This window comes from Melanostigma gelatinosum, assembly GCF_949748355.1.
Source record: "Melanostigma gelatinosum genome assembly, chromosome: 10".
NCBI lineage: Eukaryota > Metazoa > Chordata > Actinopteri > Perciformes > Zoarcidae > Melanostigma > Melanostigma gelatinosum.
In genome coordinates this window covers 7,067,971-7,087,110 of record NC_136643.1, presented here as the reverse complement: position 1 = coordinate 7,087,110, position 19,140 = coordinate 7,067,971, and the positions used below count along the sequence as shown (strand labels likewise).

The window sequence follows — 19,140 nt, the reverse complement described above, 5'->3', positions numbered from 1 at the left end:
GAACAAGTCCGGACAAGTTCCAGGCTTCCTGCCTCCATGACTCATCTCTTGCAACAGTCTCCTCCACCCACAACATCTGCCTCTGATTTCTGCAAAGTCATTCTGACTATACATTTCTATCTCAGCTCCAGTTACACAGAACATTTGTTAAACACTTATTACAATAGTTAAATTACTCTATGCATTTAAACATTCGTTACATATTGATTAAACATTTCGTTATATAATTCATACACTTTATCTTTTGATTACACTTTATTCTGAGTATATGCTTTGTGCTCTTATATCCTGACTCTCCCTTGAATGTGCTCACATGTTACCGAGGCAGCTCTGAGGGGTCAACTCTTCTTGACACATTGCATCCAGAGCTATTGAGTGTGCATGTGTGTGCATCGCCCCCCCCCTCCAAAAAAAACCAACCACATTGAACAAACATCACAAATTGCCTCCCCCTAAGCACTCCGACTGAAGTCGGCAACTTGTTTATTCTGGTAGTGTTTGACATTAGATCACTCAAATCAAACATAAAGAGGCCTTTCAGTGTTACGACAGTTTGTGTTGTAACATCATCCATCATGCACCGAGCCAGACACTCATGTGTCATGTGGCTAATTCTACCCGTAGCCTGTGAAATTAACTTTAATATTCAGTATAACTGAAGGGAATTGACGCACCACGACACTGCCATATCGCTCTTTCCTGATGTATGTATTTTTTAAAGGGCTGGCTGTAATTCAAGCCAGTGAACAGGAGTTTTTAACAGCTGAATTTGTTTATTATTTGTTGGACTGTTCCTTCAATATTGCACAGTGGTTGGTAAAACCATTTCCTAGTTTGCCAGACTGAAAGCCACCGCCAGTATCACTCATAACAGTTTATGTCTGGATTAGGGGTGTAACTGTTCACAAAATTCACGGTTCGGTTCGGTACGATACAGTGGAGCCACGGTTCGGTACGTTTCTGTACAGTAGAAAACTATAAATGCCAGAGAAATGTACTTTCTTTTAAAATATATTTATTCATTACAACTAACATCATGAAGTTATTCTTTGACTTTGAACAATGATGGAACTATACCTGAGTGACCCATCTTCTGGGGTGTCTTCTTAGCAACACATAAGCATAAAAAAAAAAAACTGCTCCTTAATGTTATGTAGTATTGTTACTTACATCTTGCTTACATGTTTTATTGTTACTTACATCTTGCTTACATGTTGTATTGCTACTTACATCTTGCAAAAGAGATTTTTTATCTCAATGGGACTACCTGGTTAAATAAAGGTTTAAAAACGTTTTTATTCAAACGTATTCGGTTCGTCATGCGTACCGAACCGTGAGCCTCGTACCGAACGGTTCAATACGAATACGCGTATTGTTACACCCCTAGTCTGGATACTGTGAACATTTGCTTTGGACTTCACTGCAGCAGGAAAAAGACAAATGATCCTCATGCAAATGCAAAAGAGGGAGAGACTAGAAGTTAACATTGTGACTGATCTCGAGTCGGCTCTTTTAGGTTATTTATTTGGTTCAACTACTACCCAACTTTGTTGGAAAGAGACCACGCAAGCCGAACCTCCAAAAACTTTGCTCTCTGTCTGATTTTCTGTCTGCAGGGCGTGTGTGGTCCTTGGGGTTGTGTTCATTCTCTCCTCCGTGTGCATCGTTGGAAAGGCCATCCATGATCTGGCAACCAGGGTGACCCCAGAAGTGGTAAGGCCTCTTTTTAATGCTCTTCCTGAGCCACAGTAGACCTCAGTCGTACTACTTGTGACAAGTAAACTGAATTTAATGTGTAACATTGGTAGAAATGCCCCTTTAAAGCATTTAATTAAAATGTGTAAACTTAATATCAGACTGTAAATCAGTGGTTCTCAAACTTTTTCTGTCGCGCCCCACTTTGGAGGAAGAAAAATGTTCATGCCCCACTGCCACAACAACATTGTAACAAAATGGTCCATGTTGAACTTTTATTGAAATAACATTTTGTGACTCCGTCTGTGCTTTTTCAAATAATAGAATAAAGAAAATTGCAATCACTTTTAAGTAAACCAGATTACTCCATCAGACAAAAACAAATAAAATGTGCAATCACTTTGTTAGAACAATGCAAATAAAGTTATATCTGTGCAAAAAGGAACTACAATTTGGCAAAAAGCCTCCTGTGGACAGGTGTTGTAAATTAGCATTTGGCTTCAAACACTTAACACAGTGCATCTGGGCTTTGTGCGTAAATGTATGTTACAATTCTAATGCTACTGTGATGTCCATATCAAATAAAATAAACACATTATTATGAGATAGTAAGTCAATTCAATTCAATTAAATTTTTGCCTTTACTGACAAAGCCACTGTCGTCTCCTACTGCCCCAAGAAAGGGAAAAATGTCCTGCTGATGAGCACCATGCACAAAGATGCTGTCCTGAGCACCAGAGAAGACAAAAAACCACAAATGGTCTTGGACTACAACGAGACAAAGGGAGGTGTTGATAACCTGGACAAGGTCACAGCCACATACAGCTGCCGACGCATGACTGCCCGTTGGCCCTTGTAATTTTCTTCAACATCATTGATGTGAGCGCCTACAATGCCTTTGTAATATGGAGGGAAATGCACCCCCTAGAAATGCACCCCCTAGAGGCAGCTCGCGCACCACACTTTGGGAATCCCTGGGTTAAGGGATTAACAAGTTATTAGCCTACCAGCTATCAAGAGCTCAAACTACAAACAAGTGCATGTTGGTTTTCAAGACAATGCAGCATATGTGTAATGCATGCTGAAGCTTCATTTGGCAAGTGAAAAAACGTAACTAAGCTGTCATTCTCCACATTTATTTCCTGGGATTTTTAACGTTTCCCCAAATAACTTTTGTGCAGAAATGACAACTTTCAGAGATTTCTTTCTACCAAATAAGACTGAGATATTTTGAAATCAATTTACATGCAGAACAGGTTTTAGTATATGATACTATGTATTATTTTAATTAAATTCAGGTATACTTTACATCACATTTAGTTGATGGTTCACCATTTACAATGTATGCCTCCAAGTGTTGTGTGACATCAGACAGCTGCAAACAAGAAGTGAAATCACTTCACTATGTATTTCACTGTATACTGTCAACCATTATATTTTAGTGTCCAAATGCGAGTGTGAAATGTTTGCACAAATATATTCCATCAAAATTCCCACAAACCAATGTAAAAGATGAGTGTATGGTATGCACTTTCTCTTAACAATCCCACAATGCAATGTGTCATATCTTCTGTGAAAGTTAGCATTTTTCACTCTACGGCTGTCATCGATGTCAACCAAATGCAGAGTTCATGTCACGATGACGGCAAATGATCATGACTCTTAAGTGTCACACTAAATTAGCTGCACACTATAGAGCAGGGATTCCCAAAGTGGGGTGCGAGCTGCCTCTAGGGGGTGCGCGAGAGGAAAAGTGTAATGGCGGTCTGATGGTGTAATAATATTAAATATTAAAAAAAAATGTAATTTTAATTTAAAAACTGTCAGGTGGGACATCTGAAGCTATCAGTCGTAAAAGAGGAGAGGGACAGAGAGAGAGAGAGAGGAATCGGAGGCGAGGGGAACGGAGAGGTGCAGGGGAGAGACCGGGAGAAGAAATCGAGCCAGAGTCAGAGGAAGATGAGACTGAGGAGACCGAAAAGGAGGAAGGGATAGCACAGACAAATCGGGAGCACATCGGCCCATCGCGGAGTCAAGGTGAAAAAAGAGGAAACGAGGGTGAGCATCAGACTGGGGAAAAAAAGAGGAAATATGATGAAAAGTATCTGTGTCTGGGCTTCACTTGGATTGGCAACGCAGATTCCCCAAAGCCACAGTGCGTGGTGTGCAGTGAGGTTCTGGCTAACAGTCTGAAACCCTCTTATTTACGTCGCCACCTGAACACCAAGCATGCCAGTGCAAGTCAAAAGCCCCTTACGTTGTTTATATCGAAATTGGAGGAGTTACAAAACAGCCAAAAACAACTGGAGTCTCATTCATGTGTTGGGTCTATAAATGACGCACTACGGGCTTCATATCTGGTCAGTTACAGAATAGCGAGAAAGGGGCTACCGCACACAATCGCCGAAGACGTGAGCTTGCCAGCTGCCAGAGAGATGGTGGAATGTATGATTGGGGAGAAAGAAGCAAAAAAGTTGGACATGATCCCGGTGTCCAACAATACTGTGTCGCTGCATCGATGCTTTGTCCGAAGACATCCTGGCTACATTAGTCGGTCATTAATTGTAAATTAAATGTGATAATCTGCCTCTGAGCCTGTGCGTGTGTGCTCGCATCCTGATTGCTCTTTAAAAGTGACGCCTTGTGTCACTGAAAGTTATTGAAACTTTGTTGCAGTGTTTCAGGGCGTTTTCACACCTTCAGTTCGTTTGCTTTGTTGCAGTTGCTCCTTTGTTCGGTTTGTGTTCACACTGCAACATTTAACAGCGGACTAAATCTTGTAAACAAATGCCACGCGCGAGCAAACTGTTCTCTCATTGGTCCGATTCTTATGCGGCTATGAAGGCTTAAAAGGCTCTGTTGCTTCTTTTTTTTTTTTTATTAAGGGGGGGGGGGGTGTGCGAACCCGGTCGGGATGTAGAAGGGGGTTTACTCATACAGCTGTTTGTATGATAACTTAAGAAAACTCTTGCTTTTTCCGACGAAAGCCAGCAACACACACGCAAATTTCAGCTCGTTACATACGGTCTTATCAAATTCTCACAGGAAGGAGGGATGAATGGGTATCGGGATAGGTATAGCTATGGATGGTGGATGAGACCAGCCTGAATATCTGCATATGATGTAGGCGCATTTGAACTTGTCATAGTAGGAAAAGCACATGTGTTAATAATAACGTTACATCCAGTAAGCCATGACAGTGGGACAGTGAGCCAGTATGAACCACAGCAGGACCCTGAAGCAGCTAAATGTAATTGGTGAGGAGGGCCCACTCCCTTTGCACCCACACTAACCCACTTGCCGGCTGGATCAATGCTGGAATTACACAAGGTCATCAAACTTCACGAACCAATAAAAATGATATGGTATAATAAAAAATGTGATGTCTATCAAGCACAGCCTATGCCCCCTCAGTCCTTACAAAGAGTCTGATCAGGCAAATTAAGCGAAAGGACCTGTGTGGGTGGACCATGAGTGTGTAGTGCCTTGAATAAATACATACTATTATTAAGCCTCATGTTAGTAATTCATGTCTACAACTTTACCATTCAGTCCGACAGATGGAAGCATGTGACATATAGGAGGGGACATGAAGAATGTCAGGTTTGTTTAGCTGCTTTAGTTTCAGGGTCCTGCTATTTTGCGTCGTGGCTCAACGTCACACTGTCATGGCTTAGTAGGGCACTTAAATAGAATAGAGAACGGAGCTGTTGTTAATGTTATTAGTGACGCCTGTGCTTTTTCCTACTATGAGTCAATAAATATGTCCGTCATGAAAAAGGCTGATTACATCTGTTTGTGTGAGTAGAGCCTAACAATCGATCGCTACGTCCGGTTGGTTTGCGAGGCCAAATTTCATCCTAATACGTTATAGCCCTGACCAACATTCCTGGTGAAATGTGAAGTCTGACGAAAACAATAGAGTTCTTCTCTCATGTGCGTCTTATCGTCCCAGTTTCCCTCTTCTTTTTCTCTCCACCTTGTCTCCGTCTTTCTACCCCCTGTTGGCCCATATTAACTCTGATAGGGAGCCACTCCGGGGCCGAGTCCAGGTTTTTGTGCTGAGTCTGTTTGACACTCAAAAACTCTCTACCCTCACATCACTTAAAGTCGAATGACCTTGGGTTGATGCACCAAGTGGAGTCTATATATCTATTATTGATGGTTGAGCTGAGACGAGCTTTGTGGGTCATTCTGTCTGACTGATAACACTGGCGCGTCTCTGTGTTTGCCTTATGGACACTGTCTTTCCGTATGTTTGTATGGTTTGCTTTATCGTTAAACATACACGTTTTTACCACATTTACCACACAGTTATTGTACACATATTCTCTTCCCTGTCTTTCCATAGGACGACTTCCTCTACAGCGTTGCTATACTGAGCGGACTCACATGTGCTGTGCTGGCTGTGGCTAAGTACATGCTCGGAAGAGTGCTGACTAGCCGGGCACTCATCACTGATGGTATAGTGTACACAAATACACACACACACACAGTTAAAATAAATGAGTAGTGCACCGGTCTAAGAGGTCTACAGAATAGCAATAGGAAATAGTATTTGACTCACTAAATGCCCAGGAAAGTGATCTTGTTCACTCAGTCATTTCTCTAGCCTTTCAGTGTTGATGATCAGTGTATGTGTGTCTCTACCCAACTAATGACAAATAGTTTAACGAGAACAGTTGAAAAACTGACTTTCGTGCAAATTGGGGGGGGGGGGGGGGGCGAGATAAGAACGGCCCTAAAAACAATTGAGAAAAGATTGAAGATTATGAGAAAATGTATTCGGATCCTTTGCGTGAGTAAAACTAGCAAAATCACATTCTAAATTAGTATCAAGGGTAAACTTACTTCTTATGCAGCAATCTGGCCCCTGTCAGAGCTATATTATTGTATATTATTAATGGGCTATTATTACTGTTGCCTTTGCTTGTCTGAGGCATTTCAGAGTTTTAGCCAATCTAGATGGAGCTGATTTTATTATTTTACTCGCTGTTGGGTACAGTTAAAAAATACTTCACTCTTTTATTCCTCATTATAGTCCATAATGGTCAAATGAATTTGCAAAAAATTTAAATAACTAATCATGAACCAATTGTAAAAGACATGGTTCTCTAACCCCAAACAGAAAACAAGTGTGACAACCAAAAGACTCCAAAGTATTAAAAGCAAAGTCACAAAACAAAGTGTGTGCGCGTGTGTTTCTGTGTGAGAGAAAGTTGCTCTCACAACTGGATTGAAAGAACTAATAGGTTATGACATTGACTGGCTGCCCATGTGCAGGTGGAAAAAAGCACAGCACACACACACACACACACACACAAATACACGCTGCACACTGCTATCCCCAGGTCTCCGAACGTGCAGGGCATCAATCCAATAAACCTGAGGTTGCTGTTCTCAGATACTGGATTTATTTCCCATAAGACACTTACTGCAGGCAAGACAATAACCCACTGTGCCGGCTTCCACACAAGGAGAAATGTAATTATCAAAAAACATCAGCCGCTATACAGGGTAACTGAAATACAGTAGATTTAGTCAACTATTATGTAGCATTTATATAGTGTTTCAAAGGAACTTCATGAAGTCCCTGCACTTGGCCAAGAAATATTCAGTGACATAACCCTCCATAAAACTACAACTTTTGTTCTTCATTTTTATTCTTCAACTACTTTTGTACAGTTTTAACAATTGAGATATAATATGTTAATTAGTGAGGTAGCAAAAGACCTCAGATAATCAGATTGCTGTTTATGTTCAAATTTAATGAATCCTTTAATGAGTGATTATCAGGATTAGTGATGCATATTTGAAGAGACAATTCACCCGAAAATAAAAAATGCATTGTTGTGAGCAGTTTCATGTATTTTCTTTCAACCATAGTTGTTCCATTAAACTGCTCACAACAAGGTCTGGATTATCTTGAGCAACCAGTTCATGATTTCTGGAATGAGGCATTACTGTTTAGTTTTTCAAATGTATTTTTTGACACTTTGAGCACCACAAGCCAAGTGCCATATCGTGTCATTATATTGGAGAAAAGGCAGACATCTCAACAACTGATACCTCTAACTCCAAGCAACTCACAATCTAGACTGATGAATAGCACTAGCACTATAGCAAGAAAGAGCAACAAAAATGTGTATTTTTGAGTGAACTGTCCCTTTAAGTTTGGGCATCTGAAACTACTCCATTCATACGATACATAAACACACCTGACATTTTTCTCCATTTTTGTGTTTTTCAGGGTTTAACTCTCTGGTCGGTTCCATCATGGGATTTTCCATTCTGATCAGCGCCGAAGTCTTCAAGCACCATGCTGACGTCTGGTTTCTGGATGGCACCATCGGAGTTCTCATTGGACTCATCATTTTGGCATATGGCATCAAGTAATATACAAAACCAACAGCCTACATTTCTTTGACCTATTGATTTGAAATTCCTAAATCCATATTCCATTGCAGTGGTTCTCAAACTGTGGGGCGCGGTGGTATTACAGGTGGGGAGCAGGGCGAAATGCAGAATTTTTGTATTTCAAAAACTAAAAAATTAAGTAATTAATAAATACATGGCGAAATGCCTGTACTTTCGTGTAACTGTTTACGTTACGCCGTTAACGGGTTACGCTTGCGCATGCACGACGGCCATGATCCTTGGCGACACATGTGTGTTCCAAATGAAGAGACATTTGGCAGGCGGGAACAGAAAAGCAACCGCAAGCGATGCATCCGAGACGGACAGCAAGCAGCCAAGAAGAACATATGATGATTCCTATCTTGCTCTGGGTTTCACAGTGAACGTGGTAGGAGATGAGGAGAGACCAGTCTGTGTTTTATGTCTGAAAACTAGATGCGGATAGTATGAAACTTGTTTTGTTTAGTTTTTCACAGATTGCACTTTATTGTTATCTTGAAAACATTTTGTTTTTGTCTGATGGAGCAATCTGGTTTACTTAAAAGTGATTGCAATTTTCTTTATTCTATTTGAAAAAAAAGGAGTCACAAAATGTTGTTTCAATAAAAAGTCAACATGGACCATTTTGTTACAATTTTGTTGGGGCGGTGGGGCATGAACATTTTTCTTCCTCCAAAGTGGGGCGCGACAGAAAACGTTTGAGAACCACTGCATTAATGCCAGACCCACATGTAAACTCGACAGCTGTGTGTGGCTGAGTGCCAAAACAGACGGAGACACCACAGCACTGTGGTTAGCGGTGGCTGCGAAGGATTGTGAAAGACTCCTGTGATCCAAACATTTCCAATTACTACAATTACTATTGTTAGGTCCAAAAGTTAATGTTCGTTGACAAAAGATAGATGTAATCATTTATTTATCATGTTTTTATCCAACAAAATATTCTTCTTCAACAAATATTTGTTGGTATTTAGCCTTTCAAAAACCACATCTTGTCTGCGGTCAAAATCATGCTCTACTGCTTGCCACATTGACACAAAGTGAGGCTCGTACTGATGAGTTAAAGATCAGCTACACATTCATTAAAAGATTAATTTATAGAAGAATATGTGCATATTGAATTTAAGCATGTTAAATTATTTTCAACAAAAATAGTCTTCTCTCTCTCTCGGGGCAGGAAAGTCGATTTTATCAGAGTAGGGTGGTTTATATAATATCATATATCCTTTATACCTTTATATTATTGAACAGACAAACCAGTGTTTTTTCTTGCCAGATTTGCTAGCGTCTCACGAAACAAAATAGATCAGACAGAAGGAAAAACTACCGCCGCAGATGGCGAGCCGGCCGCTGAGCCGGGCCTGTGTGTGGGGCCAGCTGTGTCGCTCGAACAGCAAATTAAAGAGCGGGCGAGAAAGCAGGAAAATGAAAACTTTTCAATTCAGAACCGATGAGTCTCTTATGATCGGACTTCATAGAGACAACCGATCAAACTATAAAGAACAAATATCGTCCGATAACGATCGGAGGACAATCTCTTGGATCACCCTTTATTCCTGCACACTTACACACTTTTGTTTACATTTCTGTGCCCACAGACTCCTGAAGGACATGGTGCCCCGTGTGAGACAGACGAGGAACTACGAACGCTTTGAGTGAGAGTGTGTGTTGAACGCACACACCCACACATTTGGCTGTCTCCTGCCCTCCCCCCTCTTCTCTCTGTCTTTCATACACACTTTGATACACATCTCACCTGCACCTACAGAAGCTACACACCCATCTTCTCATCCACACATATTTACACACACTGTACAATCACACAATCAGACATAACACACATGCATATGCACGCACAAACACAGATGTCGGAGAGACTTTGAGGGAAAAGGACGAGAAGAAGACCACATCCTGGAGAAAACACTTGAAGTTATTTTTCTTTTCTTTTCTGCTCTTCTTCACTTTTTGTTCATGAAACCACCAGTTTAGAAATAAAAACCTAGAATAAGGAAAAAGCCAGATAGCTGAGTCTCCTGTCTTCATGCTGGAGCCTTGGATTTGTTCGACTAAAATGGAGATACAATAGTTGCTGCTTATATGACACCGTTTATTCGTGTCATGTTGGAAATAATGATGAGCAAAATCATTTTTACTTAAATGAGGCGTACACAAAAAACTCAGTGTGTTCCCCATTGGATTTTCGTGGGAAAACTTATAATGACCTCTTTATGGATTTCTTAGTCTCCCTATTGTCTCTTAACGAAGAATATATACTCCAAGATGAGCTGAGTGCTCCTCACAAATTTTATTTATTTAAATTGTATTGTATTTCTAGTTATTTTTAAGTACAGGCTTTAGTTCCTGTCAAAACTTCACCAGCCTCCTTTCTGGTGTACATCCAAATATGTCACTGAGAGAGGAGAAGAGACCGTGGAAAGCGGAGGTAAGTGGACTTAGTCAGACAGAATATGAGCAGCACAGAGTCAGCAAACACGGCTTTGTACAAGAGGTGAAAAGCATCAGCGAAACACGGTGACATCAGACTTCAACCCGTCAACTAAAAGCAAACAGCACAGGAGACGCTAAGGACAAACATTTGCCATAGGACGGCTATAAACCTAAAGTGCACAAGTTGTATATACACATTGCATAGCCCACTGCACTGTGTGTAATGTATCCAAACACAGATAAGCAGACTTTCCTTCATCCGCCGGTGTTTGTTGCAGACAATTTAGCACTGTGGGTTATTAATAACTAAGAATTGAACTGTTCATTTGACTTCATTCCACAAAATTCAGATAGCAATACTACCCACTTCTCTGTTGCTAGTCTGCTTTGCATGGGCGTGTAAAAACCCTCACAGCTTCAGTGCATTGCAGCCACACACACACATATACAAAACATAACATATGTGGAAAGATGTAATTGAATTTCCAATAAATCTGACTTTAACAGAATATATAATTTGTCTGTTAGTACAGTAATGACATCAGTGGTAACAGATGACGTAAAACCTGTTTATTTATGTAAAGGAACTATGAGGTATCTCTTTGTCAAAAAGCAAAGTTTTATTGACGAATAAAGTTTTATCCTGCTCAATGTTGAGACATGTTTTCTTTTTTTTTCTTTTTTCCAACCACATAATTGTAATGGGAAGTTGTCCTACCGCTACGTAGAATGGGAACGCAGATATCCTTGTGCCATAGCAGTCAGTATGTGAATCAGTTTATCAGGAACAATCCATAAGGTGTCCAATCATATCATTTCTGTCAACCTGAACCATCAGCTGCGTCTCTAAGGAAAATTAAAGTAAAAAATAAAAAATTAAGGAGGATGAAAAAATACACACTATCTTAACATGTTTCAAAAGTGTTCAAGAAACAAGAATCATTACTTTAAATGATGTAGACATCATTCATAAAGTATTCTTTGTGAACTAACGGTGCCACTTAAAGGAATAGTTTGATATCCTGTCTTTCTTCCATGAATAATAGTCTATGGCAATTATATGGAGAAGTAAATCATTTTCCGTGCAACTACCCAGAGTTTGATGACCCCCCCCCCCTTTTTTAACTTGCTTTTTACTTTTCCACCCAAGGATGTTATAACTTCCTGTTTGTCTTTGTTTTGACATTGTTTATAACATTTTAACTATAGTTGTTTACAGTTTATAGTATAGTAGTCAATGAGGTTTACTACTAAATTCTCACATCTCCATTGCATTGTTTTGGTTGCTAAGCGTGGCTGGCCTTTTCCACAAGTGAAAGGCCTCTTTACATTTCATGATGAAAAGCGTTTCTAACCTCAGCGTGTTCTCTCACCTGCCATGATTCCATTTCACGTTTGCATCATCATCTCAGTTCCTGCACTCTCGCTGCTCTGGAAAGATAATGTACATTAAGAACACCTCAAGCAGATGGCTAGGCATTCATGCCGTTTTCAACGTTTTCACAGGCGACTGTGAAACATCCTGGGGCGTTATTATCAGACAGGCAGCGGCTTCATGTTTGTCTGTCTGGATCATGGCTTCGCAGACTATTTCTCAACCCTATTAGTTGGCAAATTAAGTGCTTAGAAGAAGTGAGTGAGTGCCTAAATGGTTTAATGAGGACATGAGGACTAAAATATATCTTTTAATTAATGCTGCATCAGAGAAATAGTGAGGAAAGGTAGGGGGAAGTGTACCAGTGTAATTTATCCTTTTACTCTTTTGATCACAATCTGAAACGGTATGTAGTCCACCTGGCTCTTTTGTATAACACAGTGGTGTTGCCGTATCAAGGCAACATGTGAAGTCATTACACCTTTGTGTTTGTACCATTGTAAGGATGCCAGAGACCTCAGTCTTTGAGAAAGTGTGAGTGATGAGTCAGGACATTTTGGATAAAATCCACATAAATACTGTTTATTTAGCTTTATGTACATAGGGTTCACAATGACCCTAATGATAAGCAGCCCACGGTCTTCAGCCACCTCGCCCAGACCAGGGAAACCGGGGCACCCTCCCGGAGCCAGACCCAGGAGGGGAGCTCTTCGGCGATTGTCTGGTGGCCGGGCCTTCGCCCATGGGGCCCGGTCGAGCTCAGCCTGAAGAAACAACATGTAGCAGCCACCCTGTGGACCCACCACCCGCAGGGACAAGCATCGGGGTCAGGTGCAATGCAGACCGGGCGGCGGGTCAGGCCGGAGGCCTGGGCGAGCCGATCGTCCAGCAGCATAGACTAGTTCTAGGGACGTGGAACGTCACCTCGCTAGCAGGGAAAGAGCCAGAGCTGGTGCAGGAGGTGGAGCGATACCAGCTAGATATAGTTGGACTCACCTCCACACACAGCACTGGCTCTGGAACCAAGCTCCTGGAGAGGGGTTGGACTTTGTCCTTTTCCGGAGCTGCCCAGGGTGAGAGGCGCCGGGCGGGAGTGGGGATACTCACGAGTCCCCGGCTGAGCAGTTGGAGTTCTCCCAGGAGAACGAGAGGGTCGCCTCCATGCGCCTACGGGTTACTCTGACTGTGGTTTGTGCTTATGCACGAAACACCATTTCGGAGTATCTGGCCTTCTTGGAGTCGGTGGTAGGGGTCCTGGAAAGGGCGCCGCCTGCTGACTCCATGGTTCTCCTGGGAGACTTCAACGCTCACGTGGACAATGACAGAGAAACCTGGCGGGGGGTGATTGAGAGGAACGGCTTGCCCGATCTGAACCGACTGAGTGGTATCTCATTATTGGACTTCTGTGCTAGCCATGGTTTGGCCATAACGAACACCATGTTCGAACATAAGGTGACATAAATGTACCTGGTACCACAACACCTTAGGCCGGAGATGAATGATCGACTTTGTAATTGTATCATCTAATTTGCGGCTGTATGTCTTGGACACTCGGGTGAAGAGAGGAGCAGAGCTGTCAACTGATCACCACCTGGTGGTGAGTTGGATCAGATGGCGGGGGAACCGGTTGGAAAGATCCGGTGTCGAGAAGAGTTGAGCTCACGAGAGCTGCCTCGAAAACATGCATACACGATCAGGGGAAAGTCAGGATATAAAAGCACGAAGCATATACTCAGAAATCAATAGTTAAAGTGTAATCGAAAGATAAAGTGTATGATCGTTACATAATGAATGTTTAATACATAGAGTGATTTAACAAATGTAAAAACTGATTATAATAATGTTCTGTGTACTGGAGCTGAGATGTGGAAAAAGTCATGGTGTGTCAGCAGACTGAGTGAGTCAGGAACAGATGTTTTTGGGTGTTGGTCGGAAATCAGTCATAAGACATGGAAAACTGTTGGAAGAGATGAGTCATACAGGCCAGAAGAAAGTTGCGTGCTTTCCGGAGACAAACGCACACACAAAAAGGAGGGGTGAAGATCATGCGTTCCGGAAAGGTGGGGGGGAGAACAGATAGCCCAATTCAAGGATAAAAGGAGACGCTTGCAAGCCCTAAACTGGGATTTCTACACGAGAGCCGCCCAAGTGCTCTGAGAAGAAGATACGGACGATCGCAACTGAAGTATTCGAGGACTTCGTCTCTGTTCACGGAAAGAAGACCGCTGTTCGTGGACAAAGGATGAAAGACAGAGATTTTCCTCTCCCCACTGCTCGACTCTAACAACTGAACAACGGAGAAAACGCAGCAGCCCTAGAAAGACTTTGTACTGAGTTTTGAGGACTGTTGAACGGACTTTCCTGGCATTTTCACTTTTTTATGCTCTTAAACGACGTTTCAGGCAGAGAGGAGGCCAAAAGTGGATTTTGTGAAAGTAAGCATAGTTTCAAAGATTTTCTTCAGAAAAGTGGCTCAGGACAGTTGCTTTCACGGTCTGATGTCAATTTCATGAATATCTGCAGCTTTCAGCACTGTCCTGGCATTTTCACTTTTGTATGCTCTTAAGCGACGTTTCAGGCAGAGAGGAGGCCAAAAGTGGATTTTGTGAAAGTAAACATAGTTTCAAAGATTCTCTTCAGAAAAGTGGCTCAGGACAGTTGATTTCACAGTCTGATGTCAATTTCATGAATATCTGCAGCTTTCAGCACTGTCCTGGCATTTTCACTTTTTTATGATCTTAAACGACGTTTCAGGCAGAGAGGAGGCCAAAAGTGGATTTTGTGAAAGTAAACATAGTTTCAAAGATTTTCTTCAGAAAAGTGGCTCAAGACAGTTGCTTTCACAGTCTGATGTCAATTTCATGAATATCTGCAGCTTTCAGCACTTTACTGGCATTGTCTCTTTTTTATGCTCTTAAACGACGTTTCAGGCAGAGAGGAGGCCAAAAGTGGATTTTGTGAAAGTAATAATAATAATAATAATACATTTTATTCATATAGCGCTTTTCATGACACTCAAAGACACTTTACATTAAAATCATCATATATGAACACAATACACTAAAAACAGAATACACAATAATAGTCACACATTAAAAGCAGTTTTGAACAGGTGAGTTTTGATTTCTGATTTGAATGTGGAAAGGTCAGTGCAATCTCGAATGTTTTTGGGGAGAGAGTTCCAGAGGGAGGGTGCAGCTATAGAGAAGGCTCTGTCGCCCCATGTCCGGTGCTTGGTCCTGAGTGGAAGGGACAGGAGGTTGGCATCAGAGGAGCGGAGCCGGCGGGATGGAGTGTGGTGGTGAAGCAGGTCGGTGAGGTAGGAGGGGTCCTGATTGTGGAGGGCTTTGTGAGTGAGGAGAAGGATTTTGTATTGGATCCGTTGTGGGACGGGGAGCCAGTGGAGGTTCTGGAGAACAGGGGTGATGTGGTCACGGGAGCGGGTGTGGGCGAGCAGGCGAGCAGCAGAGTTCTGGATGTACTGGAGTTTATTTAGGATTTTGGATGATGTGCCGTAAAGAATACTGTTGCAATAGTCAATTCTGGAGGTGATGAAGGCGTGGATCAGAGTTTCAGCAGCAGATGAGGAGAGTGATGAGCGGAGACGGGCGATGTTTTTTTAAGTGGAAAAAGGCAGTTCTGGTGATGTGTTTGACGTGGTGTTCAAAGGAGAGGTTGCTGTCAAACATGACTCCAAGGTTGCGGATGTGTGGGGAGGGAGACAGAGTGGAGTTGTCGAAGGTGAGGCAGAAGTTGTGACTGGTTTTAGTGAGGGATTTGCGACGGATGATGAACATGTCAGATTTATCACAGTTCAGTTTGAGGAAGTTGGTTTGCATCCATGATTTAAAGTCAGTGAGGCAGTTGGTGAGAGTGGAGTGAGTAGCAGTGGTGATGGCTTTTGTGGAGATGTAGTGGTGAGTGGTGAGATGGCTGGGAGACAGTCCTTGACCAGGTTAGATGGGATAGGATGGGGGGGGGGGCAGGTGGAGAGATGGAACAGGCGGGGGAGGTGTTCAGGTTGCTGTAGATGGTGTCAATTTTTGTTTGGAAAAAAGAAAGAAAAGAGCTGCATTTGTTGACTGTGAAGGATGTGGAGGTGTTGTCCTTGGGTTTGAGAAGTTTGTTTATTGTAGAGAACAGAGCCTTTGGGTTAGAAGAGCCAGAGTGTATGAGGTGTGAGTAGTAGGTGGACCGGGCTGAGATGAGAGCGTCTTTGTACTGTTGAAGGTAGTCGGAGAGGGCTTGGAGATGGACTGTTAAACCGCTTTTATTGCAGAGTCTTTCAAGCTGGCGCTTTTGAGATTTCATCTGGTGGAGTTCGGGAGTGTACCAGGGGGCTGAGTGTGTGAATGAGACAGTTTTGGTTTTGATGGGAGCCAGCTGATCCAGACAGGAGGAGAGTGTGTTATTGTAGTAGTCTACAAGATCGGAGGGATTATCAGACTGCGGGGCAGGTGTGGCAGACATGGTACTGGCAAGAGAGGCAGAAAGAGTTGTGGGGGAGATAGATTTGAGATTTCTGAAGGATATGTTGCGCTTAGCTTTTGGGATGGGGATAGGGATGTCGATGTCCATGGTGATAGCCAGGTGGTCAGAGATGTTGAGGTTGAGGCTGGAGAGTTGCGGTATTGTGAGACCAGTGGAGCAGACCAGATCCAGGATGTGACCTCGGCTGTGGGTGGGGAAGTTGATATGTTGTGTGAAGTTGAAGCATTGTAGTAGTTCCAGGAATTCTGTCGTAGATTTACACTCAGCGTTATCAATATGGATGTTAAAATCTCCTAGGAGGAGAACGAAAGGTGAGATGGCACATAGCTGAGTCAGAACATCTGAAAAGTCAGAGAGAAAGGAGGGATTTGGCTTGGGTGGACGGTAGATTACAGCAGTAACCAAAGGAGTGGGACCAGAGAGCTTGAAGGCAAGGTGTTCAAAAGAATGAACGGCAGGAATGGGAATGGTGGTTGTTTTAATGTCCTTCCTGTAAACAGCAGCAACACCACCTCCCCGCCCCTCAGAACGAGGTTTGTCAATGTATGTGAATCCTGTGGGAGTGGCCTGGTTTAGTGAGAAGTAATCCAGGGGTTTATGCCATGTTTCAGTGAGGCAGAGGAAATCCAGGTTACTATCCGTTATGAATTTATTCAGAATGAGGCTTTTGTTGTCGAGTGAGCGAGTGTTGAGCAAAGCCAGTTTCAGATGACGTTGCTTTGTGATAGGCTGTGAGGACTGAGGAAGGGGACAGAAATTGGACAGATTCACATGTTTGTTGTGGTGACAAGTAAACATAGTTTCAAAGATTTTCTTCAGAAAAGTGGCTCAGGACAGTTGCTTTCACATTCTGATGTCAATTTCATGAATATCTGCAGCTTTCAGCACTTTACTGGCATTGTCTCTTTTTTTATGCTCTTAAACGACGTTTCCGGCAGAAAGGAGGCCAAAAGTGGATTTTGTGAAAGTAAAGATAGTTTCAAAGATTTTCTTCAGAAAAGTGGCTCAGGACAGTTGATTTCACAGTCTGATGTCAATTTCATGAATATCTGCAGCTTTCAGCACTTTACCGGCATTGTCTCTTTTTTATGCTCTTAAACGACGTTTCAGGCAGAGAGGAGGCCAAAAGTGGATTTTGTGAAAGTAAACATAGTTTCAAAGATTTTCTTCAGAAAAGTGGCTCAAGACAGTTGCTTTCACAGTCTGATGTCAATTTCATGAATATCTGCAGCTTTCAGCACTTTACTGGCATTGTCTCTTTTTTATGCTCTTAAACGACGTTTCAGGCAGAGAGGAGGCCAAAAGTGGATTTTGTGAAAGTAATAATAATAATAATAATACATTTTATTTATATAGCGCTTTTCATGACACTCAAAGACACTTTACATTAAAATCATCATATATAAAAACAATACACTAAAAACAGAGTACACAATAATAGTCACACAGTAAAAGCAGTTTGTATGCTCTTAAACGACGTTTCAGGCAGAGAGGAGGCCAAAAGTGGATTTCGTGAAAGTAAACATAGTTTCAAAGATTTGCTTCAGAAAAGTGGCTCAGGACAGTTGATTTCACAGTCTGATGTCATTTTCATGAATATCTGCAGCTTTCAGCACTTTACTGGCCAGAGATGCATTGTCCATTTTTTATGCTCTTAAACGACGTTTCAGGAAGAGAGGAGGCCAAAAGTTGATTTTCTGAAAGTAAACATAGTTTCGAAGATTTTCTTCAAAGAAGTGCCTCAGGACAGTTGATTTTACAGTCTGATGTCATTTTCATGAATATCTGCAGCTTTCAGCACTTTACTGGGTAGAGATGCATTGTCACTCTTTTATGCAGGCAGAGAGGAGGCCAAAAGTCTCAATTCATACAAGACAAGTAGCTCCGACCGTAGCCCTCATAGCGGCAAGAAATACATTTAGCTCCCTGTTGAAGACAGACAGCAGTTGATTTGTGACGAATTCATATCATATGGGAAATTAAAACTGGTATACCAGCCAGCCCTAGTCTTTATTATAGTTTGGACAATTCTGTACCAATGTTTGACGGGCCGGATTCAAAAGCCCAATGGGCCATATATGGCCCGCGGGCCGTAGTTTGCCCAAGCCTGCCTTAGAGAGTATTTTTGAGGGATTTATTGCATTGAATTTGTCTTTAAAATTTGTAATTGTTGTTAAACAGCACACAACTTTAATAAAAATGGATTAAAGGATGATAATATCTCTAAAACTAAGTGTAAACCAGCACTTAGATTTTTCGCACCAAAAACATCTTCAATTAGTAATTCTATTATTGTAGATATCTATGTTTACACTATACATCTATGAATGGTTTTCATCAGTGGTGTAGGTTTTGGCTAAACCCTGTAAGCTCAAACTATTGTGCCATCTGGCTGAAGTTGCCCATCTCTTGTTTCAGCTCTGTATGCGATAGAGGTAATGCATTCATTGGCGTTTGAGAGAGATGGCTGCTAGGTAAACATTGCTCCACTGAATTGGTTGAGAGAGGCTTATGTCGGACCCATTCAAAAGCAGGATGTGACCAGGGGGGTGTTTGTTTATGAGAGCATTAGATGAAGGGGTGAACCTATATTACTCTCTCCACTGCATGAGCAGAAGTTGAATAGTGTGATGCTAGATCATGCCATTTGGTGTTTGAAGTGAAAACAGAGATGATGTGCTGGACATTTGTTCACCTGCTGATCCTGACAACAC

General features: G+C 42.0%; 1 protein-coding gene across 1 annotated transcript in view; it reads left to right on the top strand.

Moving 5' to 3' along the window:
- The window catches only part of tmem163a (transmembrane protein 163a), a gene marked incomplete at both ends in the record, with an annotated part of 91,286 nt that extends 81,515 nt beyond the window's left edge, over nt 1-9,771 (top strand). The window contains 4 exons of the mRNA XM_079277118.1: nt 1,617-1,713; nt 6,047-6,158; nt 7,946-8,087; nt 9,711-9,771. Of these exons, the coding sequence (XP_079133244.1) occupies nt 1,617-1,713; nt 6,047-6,158; nt 7,946-8,087; nt 9,711-9,771 (412 nt within the window). The remainder of the gene's footprint in view (nt 1-1,616; nt 1,714-6,046; nt 6,159-7,945; nt 8,088-9,710) is intronic.
- Nucleotides 9,772-19,140: the final 9,369 nt, after the last annotated feature.